Here is a 12,654-nt window from a genome sequence, read left to right on the forward strand (position 1 = left end):
GTGGTCCTCACTTTGAGTGACAGGCTTTAGCCCAGTGGTCCTCCCAGGGTGGTCCTCACTTTGAGTGACAGGCTCCAGCCCAGTGGTCCTCCCAGTGTGGTCCTCACTTTGAGTGACAGGCTCCAGCCCAGTGATCCTCCCAGTGTGATCCTCACTTTGAGTGACAGGCTCCAGGCCAGTGGTCCTCCCAGTGTGATCCTCACTTTGAGTGACAGGCTCCAGCCCAGTGATCCTCCCAGTGTGGTCCTCACTTTGAGTGACAGGCTCCAGCCCAGTGATCCTCCCAGTGTGATCCTCACTTTGAGTGACAGGCTCCAGCCCAGTGGTCCTCCCAGTGTGGTCCTCACTTTGAGTGACAGGCTCCAGCCCAGTGATCCTCCCAGTGTGGTCCTCACTTTGAGTGACAGGCCCCAGCCCAGTGGTCCTCCCAGTGTGGTCCTCACTTTGAGTGACAGGCTCCAGCCCAGTGATCCTCCCAGTGTGATCCTCACTTTGAGTGACAGGCTCCAGCCCAGTGGTCCTCCCAGTGTGGTCCTCACTTTGAGTGACAGGCTCCAGCCCAGTGATCCTCCCAGTGTGGTCCTCACTTTGAGTGACAGGCCCCAGCCCAGTGGTCCTCCCAGTGTGGTCCTCACTTTGAGTGACAGGCTCCAGCCCAGTGATCCTCCCAGTGTGATCCTCACTTTGAGTGACAGGCTCCAGCCCAGTGATCCTCCCAGTGTGATCCTCACTTTGAGTGACAGGCCCCAGCCCAGTGGTCCTCCCAGTGTGATCCTCACTTTGAGTGACAGGCTCCAGCCCAGTGATCCTCCCAGTGTGGTCCTCACTTTGAGTGACAGGCCCCAGCCCAGTGGTCCTCCCAGTGTGATCCTCACTTTGAGTGACAGGCTCCAGCCCAGTGATCCTCCCAGTGTGGTCCTCACTTTGAGTGACAGACTCCAGCCCAGTGGTCCTCCCAGTGTGGTCCTCACTTTGAGTGACAGGCTTTAGCCCAGTGGTCCTCCCAGGGTGGTCCTCACTTTGAGTGACAGGCCCCATCCCAGTGGTCCTCCCAGTGTGAGCCTCACTTTGAGTGACAGGCTCTAGCCCAGTGGTCCTCCCAGTGTGGTCCTCACTTTGAGTGACAGGCCCCATCCCAGTGATCCTCCCAGTGTGGTTCTCACTTTGAATGAAAGGCTCTAGCCCAGTGGTCCTCCCAGTGTGGTCCTCACTTTGAGTGACAGGCTCCCGCCCAGTGGTCCTCCCAGTGTGGTCCTCACTTTGAGTGACAGGCCCCAGCCCAGTGGTCCTCCCAGTGTGGTCCTCACTTTGAGTGACAGGCTCCAGCCCAGTGGTCCTCCCAGTGTGGTCCTCACTTTGAGTGACAGGCCCCATCCCAGTGGTCCTCCCAGTGTGGTCCTCACTTTGAGTGACAGGCTCCAGCCCAGTGGTCCTCCCAGTGTGGTCCTCACTTTGAGTGACAGGCTCCAGCCCAGTGGTCCTCCCAGTGTGGTCCTCACTTTGAGTGACAGGCTCTAGCCCAGTGATCCTCCCAGTGTGGTCCTCAGAAAAACCAAAGGTACCAGCATCACCTGGAACAGGCGATGCAAAGGCTCAGACCCCACCCAGACCTGCTCAGTCAGAAACTCTGGGGTGGGGCCAGCACGGCGTCTACCTTCTACCTCAGACAGTCCTGAACCACAGCTCTGCGCATCCTGCCCCTGGACCCCACAGCACATGCTGCACCCAGCTTTCTTATGGGAACTGAGTGGCATGCGCCTAAAAGAGAAGGGACAGCTGTATCTCAGCAGTCTCCAGCCGAGCAGGAGCCACATCTCAGGAAGAGCATTTTGGGAGCCTCTTCTCTCTTCGGATTCACCCTTGAACCAAACTCTAAAGGAGGCAGGTGGTAAGGAAAGGGGCAGCTAGGGCCCTGGATCTGGGAGGGAGGGGTGCTCTGGGCTGTCTGCGCCCTTGGCCTCCAGCCTCCCTGCCCCGCCCTCACTGTCCTACCATCCGGGTCTTCCCTCCATGTGGTTTAGGCTTTCAGGAGACGGATGGGTCCCTCGACTGAGTGGGGACAGGCAGGCCGGCCAACAGCATTTACAGAGGACCCACAGGAAAGTACGCATGTGCACTCCCCACAGTTCTAACTTCCAGGGGCCGGCTGCTCGGGCCACTTCCAGAAAGTGCGTTCAAGTATACGCATCACAAAAAAATGTGATTATTTCTCTAATTCTAGGTTTGTGTCCTTTCCTCTTTTTCTCCCTCCACTCACCTCCCCACCATGCCTCTTGGTATTACACCATTTTTTGAATTAAATAATACATGGATGTTGTGTTGTTGAAACCAAAATTCCACTCTTAAATCAATGTGTCTTGGGCACCTGCCAGGCACTCTTCATTCTGATTAGGGGACAGTTCAGGCCTTATCCAGAGTCTGCGTGAAGTGACTCCCAAACTTCTGGAAGCAGAGGTGCGGGGGAAGGAGCTTGCGGCTTACGGCTTACCGAGAGCACGCGAAAGTCACCGCCCTATCCGTTTACCCACTCATTCTCTCTGGATAGCGTATGCTTCCTCCCTTCATTATTTAAGCGCTGCTGACATTTACCGAGAAAGGTGTGAATTAATCCTGGCTGCCGCTCCTGCGAGCACAGCCAATATCCTTGTTCTTGAAATCGGAGATGGGGAAACCCGAGAGCGTGCGCCCCCACCTCAGTGGGCAGAGTCCAAGCGTGGCCACCCCTTCTTCAGCATCCGCTGAAATACCACTCGCGAGGGCGATTGGGATTGGGAGGCTCCTCTGACCTGCCATGCGTCTTAAAAAAAAAAAAAAATATATATATTCAGAGAGGAAGGGAGAGGGAGAAGAGAGAAACATCAGTGATGAGAGAGAATCACTGATGAGCTGCCTCCTGCACACCCCGCTCTGGGGACTGAGCCCGCAACCCGGGCTTGTGCCCTGACCGGGAATGGAACCGTGACCTCCTGGTTCCTAGGTCGACGCTCAACCACTGAGCCACACCAGCCGGGCCTGCCATGGGTCTTTCCCATCATCTCCAATGCTCCCAGCTTCCCTTTACAGACTCTGTGTGGCACAGACAGTGAGACCGAGAGTGCCGGGGGCCTGGGGAAGCAGGAGAAATAAGGGCGGGAAGGCCAGTGACTTCAGTGACAAAAGCAGCAAAGACTAAGCAGTGTGAGCCATGGCTCAGGCCATCCCAGTTGACATCCGAGCTCCGTGTTTTCGAGCTGCGTGACCTTAGCAAGTCCCGGAACCTCTCTGAGCCTCTGTTTCCTCGTCTGCCAGTGGGCAAACAGGGTGGTTACGAGGGCTAGGCAGTGTGGCCCATGGAGCTCTCAGCAGGACTGCGGGCCGGGCGTCAGCCCTGAGCCACGGGGCTCCCTGTGCCTGTGCAGTCTCCCTGCAGAAGTCTGTCCCCTCCTGGCCACCATCCTTCCTTCCTCGCCAGGCTCCACCGGGCCTAAGGAAGCTGACTGCACTAGCCCTTCTCTTTGCCATAAGAAAATTCCTCCAGGCTTAATCATTTGTGTTGTTTTTCGCTTCCTCCAGTCTCTCTCTCTCTCTCTCTCTCTCTCTCTCTCTCTCTCTCTCTCGATAGTCAAACAAATTCCATGCTCCAGAGCCTCCGATTCTGATGAGACTCAGTGGGGCCAGGGAGCAGAGGGAAAGTGAGAAGAAGGCAGAGTCTCTGTGTGGCGGGAACACCATCCACAACTAGGTGATCCTGAGTGCGGACATCCCTACATTGTATCGATCTCTTGGGGCTGCCATATTCCATGGCAGCCTCGGCTGTAGCACCGTCCCCTTGGGGCTGTCGGTGTTATTCTTCCAGGTTTCTCTCTCCCACAGAGCTTCGTGTTTGCAGGCTCCGTCCTTTGGAAATCCGAGCATGCGTATTTCCCCACCGGATGTCATGTTTGGAGAGTTCTCATCCTTTGGAGCCTGGGTTTAAACCCCAGCACTGCCACTTCCTGGCTGTGTGGCTGTGGCCGAGTTGCTTAACTGCTCTGGGCCTTCGCTTCCTCAGCTGCGTCATGACGATAACAATAACTCAGACCCCAGGGGCTCGCCGGGGAGGTGACAGGTGTGAATATAGCCAGAGGGCTTAGGATATGGCCTGGCACACAGCAGAGAGGACAGAAATGACCGCTGTCATTCCTGCTGACACCAGCCTCCGTGGGGAAAAGATGCGTGAGGTACTCTTCAAGATTGACTCAGAGCCAGACTATTGGATTTCAGGGGTCAGTAATATTTCCAGAAAATTGGGGTCGGGGAGTCATAGGTTAACCAACCTCTTCAGCTAACAAGGCCATGACAAGATTTATCTGCCATCTCCCTGTTTCAGGAAAGAAAGAGCATCCATGCCTCCCAGAAAACAAGAACAGCATCTCAGAATATAGAACAGTTCTCAGGAGAGGCCGGTTGGCAACTTGAAACTAACATAATTGCTGTTCGCTGCACCGTGCTTTTTTCTTCCTTCTTTCTTTTTCCTTCGCGATCGCCCCCCAGATGCAGACCAGCATTTAGGAACCACCGACCGCAGGGTCATTCAACCTCCAGCCATTGACCGAGGCCGGGACATTGTAGCTCGGAGCCTCACCAAGGGCCCAGGAAGCAGAGCCGAGTGCGTCCGATAATAACAGGAAAAAGTGCCCGGGGAAACTCTCTGTCGGCGAGAGCGTCTTTCTCCCAGAGCAATTCCAGAACTCAAACGCACCCCCACATGCCAGGCGGGAGCTGGGTGAATCAAGACTCCTCGTCTAGCCATGTCGGGCGGAGCCGCTTCCCGCCGACCTCTAATAGACACATCTTGTGGGGGCCACTGCTGTCTCCCCAGCCGGAGCAGTCCCCTGCGCCAGCGTGGAGCCTGAGACAGCTGACGCTGAGAAAACCTGGGACAAACAGGTCCCGTCAGGACACCAGGCAGCTTCCTCGCCGAGTGACGAATTGCAGGCCACCGGGGAGCATTTAAAACCAGCCCAGCTGCCACGCAGGAGAGTGACTAATCCCAACACTTAAGGACAAGCCCCAGACCAGCAGTCATTCAGACGCAGGGGATGGGGTCCCCGGGCACTGATGGCACCTTAAGCATCTCACCCGGGGCTTCTCTTGGGGAGATGGCTTGTCTCCTGACAACCCAACCTCCCCCCCCCCCCCCGGCCCGGTGGCATTCAGGTCCCTGCCCCTCCCTCAGGCATTTTCACTGATGTTTCCATCTGTCTGTCTGATTCACTTCTGCTGAGAGAGATGAGGCTCCGCAGCTTGTCTCGGGGCCACACAGCTGCCACGAGTCTTGACCGACCCACCCCCCAGCCCCTGGGGTGACCAGCGTTGGGAAATCAAAACCCAGCCTGCAAGTGCTATTTTAATAAAGAAAATCTTTGCGACGACACACGCAGGCCTGGCCTCCCATGTCTTAGGCCCTCAGCATTTCAGACACACGACTCCCGGCCTCCTTTCTGGGGACCAGCCCTCGCGAGTAGAGGATTGGCCCCAAGTTCAGTCTGCTCTTAACGCCAGCATGGGAGCGGGTCGGGTGGTAAAGGCAGAGCGGGCACTTCGGCTCCAGGCAGGAGGAGGGTGGCTGGGGCTGTGCGGGCTAGAAAGGACTCCCGGAGAATAAAGAGCTAGAGTTCCACCTCGGCTTATAACTGAGCCGGCAGTGGGAAAACCGGGTCCTCCTATTTTACACACCAGAAGGGGCCTTCCATTTCCATGGGCTGCTCCCCAACTTGCTGACCATGATCAGTGCCTTCCCTGGGCTGTGCCGCCTGGTTGGGGAAGTGGGGGGACGATAAGGGGGAGAAGTGGGCCTTCTGAGCCAGTGCAGGGTGTTCAATTGTTATTAGCATAGCATCGCCCTTTGGGGGGGCAGAAGGCTGAATGCTTGTTTTTGTCATGTCCTAGGCCCGAGTTTATTCAAATGATATTTTATGGGCTTCGTTTAATAAGCCATGTACTTATCACCAGGGGCTGGGGATAAGGAAAATTAAACCATAATTGTTGAGCCCATCTCCATAGGATACTGGCATGCTCAGGGTATACACAGGAGGGGCAGCTACCCCAGACATTCTGAGGGGGTGGATGGGGTCTGAGAATGCTTTGCGAGGAGGTTGTTCCAGAAAGAGGAAGGCATGTGCCAAGGCCCCGAAGCTTGAAGCCACAGTGCATTCTGGGAACTGGGAACCATGTGGCATGGATGGCTGGAGCCCAGGAAGATTGAACAGGGAGGCAGGGGCTAGGTTGTGTATTATCCGTGCTCACAGCAAGGGGAGCCCTTATAAAACTCCACTGTCTCTGAGAAGCATTTATAATTTGCCATTTACAACACCCCCAATTTGTAAGACCTAAACAATTAAAAAACCCAGCAACCCTGCTCTGTAACAGGAGAGAGACCACGAGTGGTGAATTGGTTTCCAAGCTGAACACCTATTTACAATTTAAATGTGATGCTAGAAACCATTGGCAACAAGGACTTGGAACAAGCGAGTTAAAAACCAGAGTCTCTCTCCTTCCTGTTTTATCCTCCAGTCGTGTTTCTATCTGAGTGAAGTATCCGGGAATGAAGAGAAGAAGGAACTTGAGGGAGAAAAAAGTCGCATCGTCTTGAACAGATATGTACGCTCCTCATTTCCTTTCACATCGACTGGACTCGGCCTCTAAAAGGTGCCCCTCACCTCGCTCTCGGCTGTCGGCCGTGGCTGCTCCCGGGTCAGGGAGCTGGTCAGGGCTGATGATCACAGCTCACCCCTTGGTATCTGCTGCTTCCCTAGATTGGGATGAATGTTGCCTGGGGCACCAGGACTGCTGGCCCCAGTATCCTGGACGGCCTTGGTTCTGATTGGTTGGATGTCCACTCTAACAGGTCAGTGCACAAGAGGGACCTGTTGTTAACTATCTTCAGTATCACCCTCGGTCCAGACCCCCCCCCCCCCCGGTGCCTAGGCAAGTGGCATGTCTCAGCGGGGAAGGTGCCTTCCATTGACATCAGAGTCAGGTGTGCAATGGGATGGGAGCGTTCCCTCCCCATGCAGCCCAAGGGCAACACCTGTGAGCCAGAATTGCTCATACCCACGGCGGGTGAGCTTGTCTGGAAAGCCAGGGGACAGTGCCATTCTGTCCTGTCGCATCACGCCAATCTTGACTGGACCAGAGGGACACTGCAGGGGGACGAACCTGAGTCTTTCTCCAGGCCTCCTCATTCACCTGGGCCGTGGGAAGAACCCTGGGGCATGAGCGAGGCAGGCTAGTTCTGAGACCTGTTCTGTCACAGTGCTCCAGGGGGGAAAGGAATGCAGGGGACAGGGCGGGCTAGCAGGAGGTCAAGTGCACGTCTTTGATTTCTTGTAGAACTAAGGTCACTTGCTTTAACACTAGCAATTTACACAACCTCTCCGAGCCTCCGCGCCCTCACTCCTACACATAATGTAGCCACAGAACTGCACTTAGTGAGGTTGGTGAGGACGGAGTGAACTAGCACTTCAAACCAGTGAGCACAGCCCTAGCCAGTTTGGCTCAGTGGATAAAGCGTTGGTCTGTGGACGGAAAGGTCCAGGGTTCGATTCCGGTCAAGGGCACGTGCCTTGGTTGCAGGTCAGCCTCGGTTGGGCGTGTGCAGGAGGCGACCAGTCCATGTGTCTCTTTCACATTGATGTTTCTCTATGTCTCTTCCCCTCCCTTCCAGTCTCTCTAAGAATCAAAGGAAAACTATCCTTGGCTGAGGATTAACAATAAATAAATAAAGGAAGCAGCACAGCACCTGGCATAGAGCTCAGAAGAGAGTCACTCTCGGTGCCACTGGCAGGTGGCCATTAAGCGGTCAGGAGGATGGCAGTGCTCATGTCTACAAGGCACTTGGACTAGCTCTTGGCTCATAGCAAACACTCACTGAACCAATCAGTGATAACAGCCATCATCATCTTCATCTTCACCGTTATCTCCATTACTTTACTATCACTAGTTACCTCCTCTTTAACCAGAGTTCTGTACCTCCTCTGTGTGATCAGAGGGGACGAGGGCATTGGGTGACAAAGGAGGAGACCTGGGCAGGCGTGCCCTGTCCTTAACCAGAGTGTTGCTTCTCAGGGTCAAATTTACCTAATTGTATAAAAAGAGAGGTTTCTTAGAGGGAACCCCACACTCCCTGCCTGTCCTAAGGCTCAGAGGCCCAGCCCTGGCCAGGGGTGGTGTGTGCCACCTGAAGGGTATTCATCCCACAGATGTTTACTGAGTGCCTTCCGAATGCCAGGTTCCGGGGACACCACGGAAGGCAGGCCGCCGTGCCCACACCCCCCTCTTGGAGGTTCCTCTCAAAACTGAAGCCAAGGGGGCAATCAGAAAAAGATTTTAGCTTATAACTTGGTCCAGTTGACTCCAGAATTTGGGGTGCATTAGTTAACCAGAGGTGGTTTTCCCAAAGCGCCACCGGGCCCCTGATTTGTTTGGGTGCTTTACAGAGAACTCAGCCTTCTACAGTTCCTCTTTCTCATTCAGCCTCAGGGAGGTATTAGTATTTCCACAAGCAGGTGAGTTAGAAATGTAACTTACTTTTTCTTTTTTTTTATGGAATGTATTGGGGTGACATTGGTTAATAAAATTATATAGGTTTCAGGGGTACAGTTCTATAATACATCATCTGTATATTGTACTGTGCGTTCACCATCCCAAGTCAAGTCTCCTTCTATTACCATTTAAAAATATATATAAATTTTATTGATTTCAGAGAGGAAGGGAGAGGGAGAGAGAGAGAGAAGAAACATCAATGATGAGAGAGAATCATTAACCGGCTGCCTCCTGCATGCCCCACACAGGGGATCGAGCCCACAACCCGGGCATGTGCCCTGACCTGGAATGGAACCGTGACCTTTTGGTTCATAGGTCGACTCTCAACCACGGAGCCACACCAGCTGGGCTCCTTCCATCACCACTTCTCTCCTCTTTAGCCTCTTCTACCTCCCCCTCTCCCTTTCCTTCGTAATCACCGTGCTGTCGTCTGTGCAGAAATGTAACTCTGAAAATCATCCCTTAGGAGTAAGAGGTGTGTCTCTCAGAAAAGCCCGCCCCTCACCATACCGTCCGCGCTTCCCAGGAGAGTGCAGGCCCTCCGAGGCCACGACCTCAAAAGCCTCGTTTTCTAAGAAAGAGAATCAAGAGCTTCAGAAAAACATATCTCAGTCTGTCCCTCCAGACAATACAGGTGTCATTCTTCTCTCCACTTTCACGTCTCATGCCTTGATCCTTGAACATTGACTCCGAAAAGAGGTTCTTCCTTTTCTAACAAAGCACAGGGTCCCACTGTTCATTGTCTTCCAGCTACAGCCGTCCTTCTACAGAACCGGTGCTGTGTCCCAGGGGCTGACCTGGGCAGAGGATGCGCAATCCTCCGCAGCACAGGGTGAGAGCGAGTTGGGGCAGGGTGGGCAGGGCTGGTACAAGGGCACCGCGGTCTCCAGTAGGATCTGAGGTCTCCTGGAAAGGCATATGGTGAGGGCGACAGAGCTGGCACCCCTCCCTGTCACTGTGCCAGGACACTCGCCGCTCAGGGCGCCCTCTGGCTGCTCAAAGTTGGGGTGCTTACGAGGATCAAATAAGTGACTGCGTTTGAAACCTGGCTTACAAGTAGCTATAAAGGGCAGCTGGGCTTCTCATCCTCCGCCTCATTTCCTTCCTTCCCCAGCCGTGGCAACTCCCACATATGCCTCCACTGGTCTGAGTTCAGTGCGTTTGGGGCAGATGTTGGGGTTCCTGGGGGAAGTAGGTGTCTCAGGTCGGGACTGGTCAAGCCAGGGGTCAGTCTCAGGACAGGGGCCCCAGAGTGAAGGACAGTGGTGTGGAATCTAACACATCTGACTTGTCTGACAATTTTTCCCAGGCAGGGGACCTCCCCCACAATGAAACGGGGGACCCCCCTGCCCCAATGAAACAGGTCCTGGGGGCATACTCATAGCACAAGAGCTCTGGGTTTGGTTTGGTTTTATTTTTAATATATTTTTATTGTTTTCAGAGAGGAAGGGAGAGAGAGAGAGAGAGAGAAACATCAATGATGAGAGAGAATCATGGATTGGCTGCCTCCTGCACGCCCCCCTACTGGGGATCGAGCCTGCAACCTGGGCATGTGCCCTGACCGCGAATTCAACTGTGACCTCCTGGTTCATAGGTCGACACTCAACCACTGAGCCACGCTGGATGGGCGGGTTTTAAATATATGTGTAAGCACCCTTCTGAGCTCAGGCCTTGGAGCCCATGGCTGGCTACCCTGTTGGAACAACCTGATGTGGGGAATGGGGGCTTTACAACACACCTGGCAGGAAAGTGCAGCATTATGTGCAAAGTGATGACCTGATGGCACTTAAAACATCAGAAGTCCCCAGCATGTAGACGGTATTCGGCAAAAGTTCAGTGAATGGATGAACACCCAGCATTTCTTAGGATTTTATAGCAGAACAATGGGCAGCCGCTGGTCCCGCCCTCTCACATGCCAAGGTCAGCGAGTGGTCTGGGCCAGGCAGAGCCCATATCTGGGAGGAAAGGGGGGGGGGTGTTAGAGGCAGGCCCTCCCCAGTGGGACCTCCATCATCCCAAACTTGGCCAGCCCATTTCCTCTCCTACCCACGCTCTGGAGTTAAACTGTGACAGAACGCTCTTGCCTGTCTGTGTGGGAGCTGTTGGCGCGCTGTGTATTAACTCAACAGCATTTGTGAAAGTTTTCGGAGCTCGTGGGGAGGAAACCTAGGATGATGTGGAGAAAGAGGCAGAGAGGGTTCTGGAAGGGCGGCGGGGTTCACAGGAGGAATTCTGGGGTGGCACTGATGGACAGGGGCAGGGAGAAAGGGGAGAACAGGAAGCGGCGCCTGCCCCAGGTGTGGGTCCGTAGGGCCTGGGCATCCTCGGCCTAGGACTGGCATTTCTCTTTCGAGGAAACTGTCAACCTAAGGCCCTCAACTCGTGCTGATGGGATGAAATGACAAATGGGACAAAGGAGGGGCGCACGCGGCGCGGGAGCCTGGATTGGCACCAGCCCCATGGAGGAAGGGACCTTCTGCCCACTCTGAGAACTCACCTTCCCAGGGCGCAGGGCCGGGTAGCTCTGCTCTGGGCCCCTCAGAACCCTCGCTGCCTCCCCACCTGCCCACTGCGGGTTGGAGGCTTTGTGTGGCGCGGAAGCCGAGAGGGGCCGGGCCCCACGTGCGTGCGGGAGGCTGCCAGGCAGGGTGCGAGTATCAGCCTCCGGGACCCACGGCTGGTGTGTCCCGCGCTGCGAGTGCGCGCTCCTGGGAGTCCCGCGCCAGGGCAGGGGCTCGCCGCCCCGCCCCGCCCCACCTCTGGAGAGATCCCGAGAAACGCTAGGGCGAGACCGCGCGCCAGGGGGCCCCGAAGACCACCGGGCGGCGATATAGACTTTCCAGAAAGGTCTCGGTCTCCGCGGTGAGAGCGCACGGGAACTCGGGGGTGCAGGGGCGCCGTGGGTTCGCTGCGCGTCCAAAGCCAGGCGAGGGCGGGGGGGGGGGGGGTCTCAGCCCAGCCCCGCGCGCTCCAGCTCTAGCGGTTCCAGCGCGCACCCCAACGCCAGGCTCTCGGGGCTGCGGGGAGAGCGCGTGTGTGTCCTTATGTACTGGGGACACTCCCCTTCCCGGGAGCCCATGCAGAGCCCTCGTCCTCCGCTGGGTCTGGGGATCCCTTCCCCCAGCGCAGAGATCCCTGCGCGTCCCTTGCCCACTTTGCCAAGGCGAGAAAGCGGCCGAGCCGGAGACAAAGAAACTCCTACCTCCTCCACTCTCGGCCCCTCCGCCCGCCCTAGACACTCCCCAGCGCCCTCCCTCGACCCGGCGACATCGCGCGTGGACACTTCGGAGAAGGGAGGGGGACAGGGGTGCGAGTCGGCTCCCAGATGCTGGCCGGCTGGAGGCTGCCCGTGCTCCCTGCCCGGGGACACCCCACCCGCCGCTCACCAAACCGTCCCGGGCCCAAGGTGCGGCCACCCTGGCCCAAACCGCCCGCCACCTCTCCAGCTGAGCGATAGGGGGGCGCGGCGCACACAAAGCGGATTGGGGTGTGTGTGTGTGGAGAGTACGGGAGGGAGAGACCCCGCCGGGGCACGGCACGACCGGGCGCAGCTATTTACCCGATTTCTTCTTCGATCTCCGAGATGTCTGCGAAGATGAGGCAGACCACCAGCAGCGTGAGCGCAGCCAGCATCCAGCTCCGGAACTGCAGCTGCATGGTGGCTTCGCGCCCACGGGACCGTGCGGGCTGGAGCGAGGAGCGGGGCTGGAGGGCTCAGCGGCGGGCGCCCGAGCCTCCGCGCGCGCGGTGCGCAGCAGGGCAGATCCCCTGCGCTCCCGGCGAGTCTGGGCCGGCGGCGGCAGCGGCGACAGCGGCACACAGGGGTTGCTCAGGCGCGGCGAGCCAGCTCTCCCCCTCGGCTCCCGCCCGCCCCTTCTCTCCCCCTCCCCTCCCCTTTCTTCTCCTCCCTTTCCCCGCCCTGCGTGGGGCTCCGCGCGCAGTTTGACAGCTTTGCTCCGCGCCTCTGCTCGCCTCCGCCCACCCCAGTCCCCTCCGATGTCCAGCCGCCCGCCTTAGCGTATCCCGCCTGCCTTCTTTCAGCTCCCGGGGGGGCTCTGGGACGTGGCTGGAGCCGGCCACTCCCAGCCT

General features: G+C 56.7%; 1 protein-coding gene across 2 annotated transcripts in view; it reads right to left on the reverse strand.

Moving 5' to 3' along the window:
* The window catches only part of ST8SIA2 (ST8 alpha-N-acetyl-neuraminide alpha-2,8-sialyltransferase 2), a 42,201-nt gene extending 29,979 nt beyond the window's left edge, over positions 1–12,222 (reverse strand). For both annotated transcript variants that reach the window (XM_054713363.1, XM_008156468.3), the window contains exon 1: positions 12,125–12,222. In XM_054713363.1, coding sequence (XP_054569338.1) covers positions 12,125–12,222 — 98 coding nt within the window. The remainder of the gene's footprint in view (positions 1–12,124) is intronic.
* Positions 12,223–12,654: the final 432 nt, after the last annotated feature.

Source organism: Eptesicus fuscus, chromosome 25 (assembly GCF_027574615.1).
Source record: "Eptesicus fuscus isolate TK198812 chromosome 25, DD_ASM_mEF_20220401, whole genome shotgun sequence".
Taxonomy (NCBI): domain Eukaryota; kingdom Metazoa; phylum Chordata; class Mammalia; order Chiroptera; family Vespertilionidae; genus Eptesicus; species Eptesicus fuscus.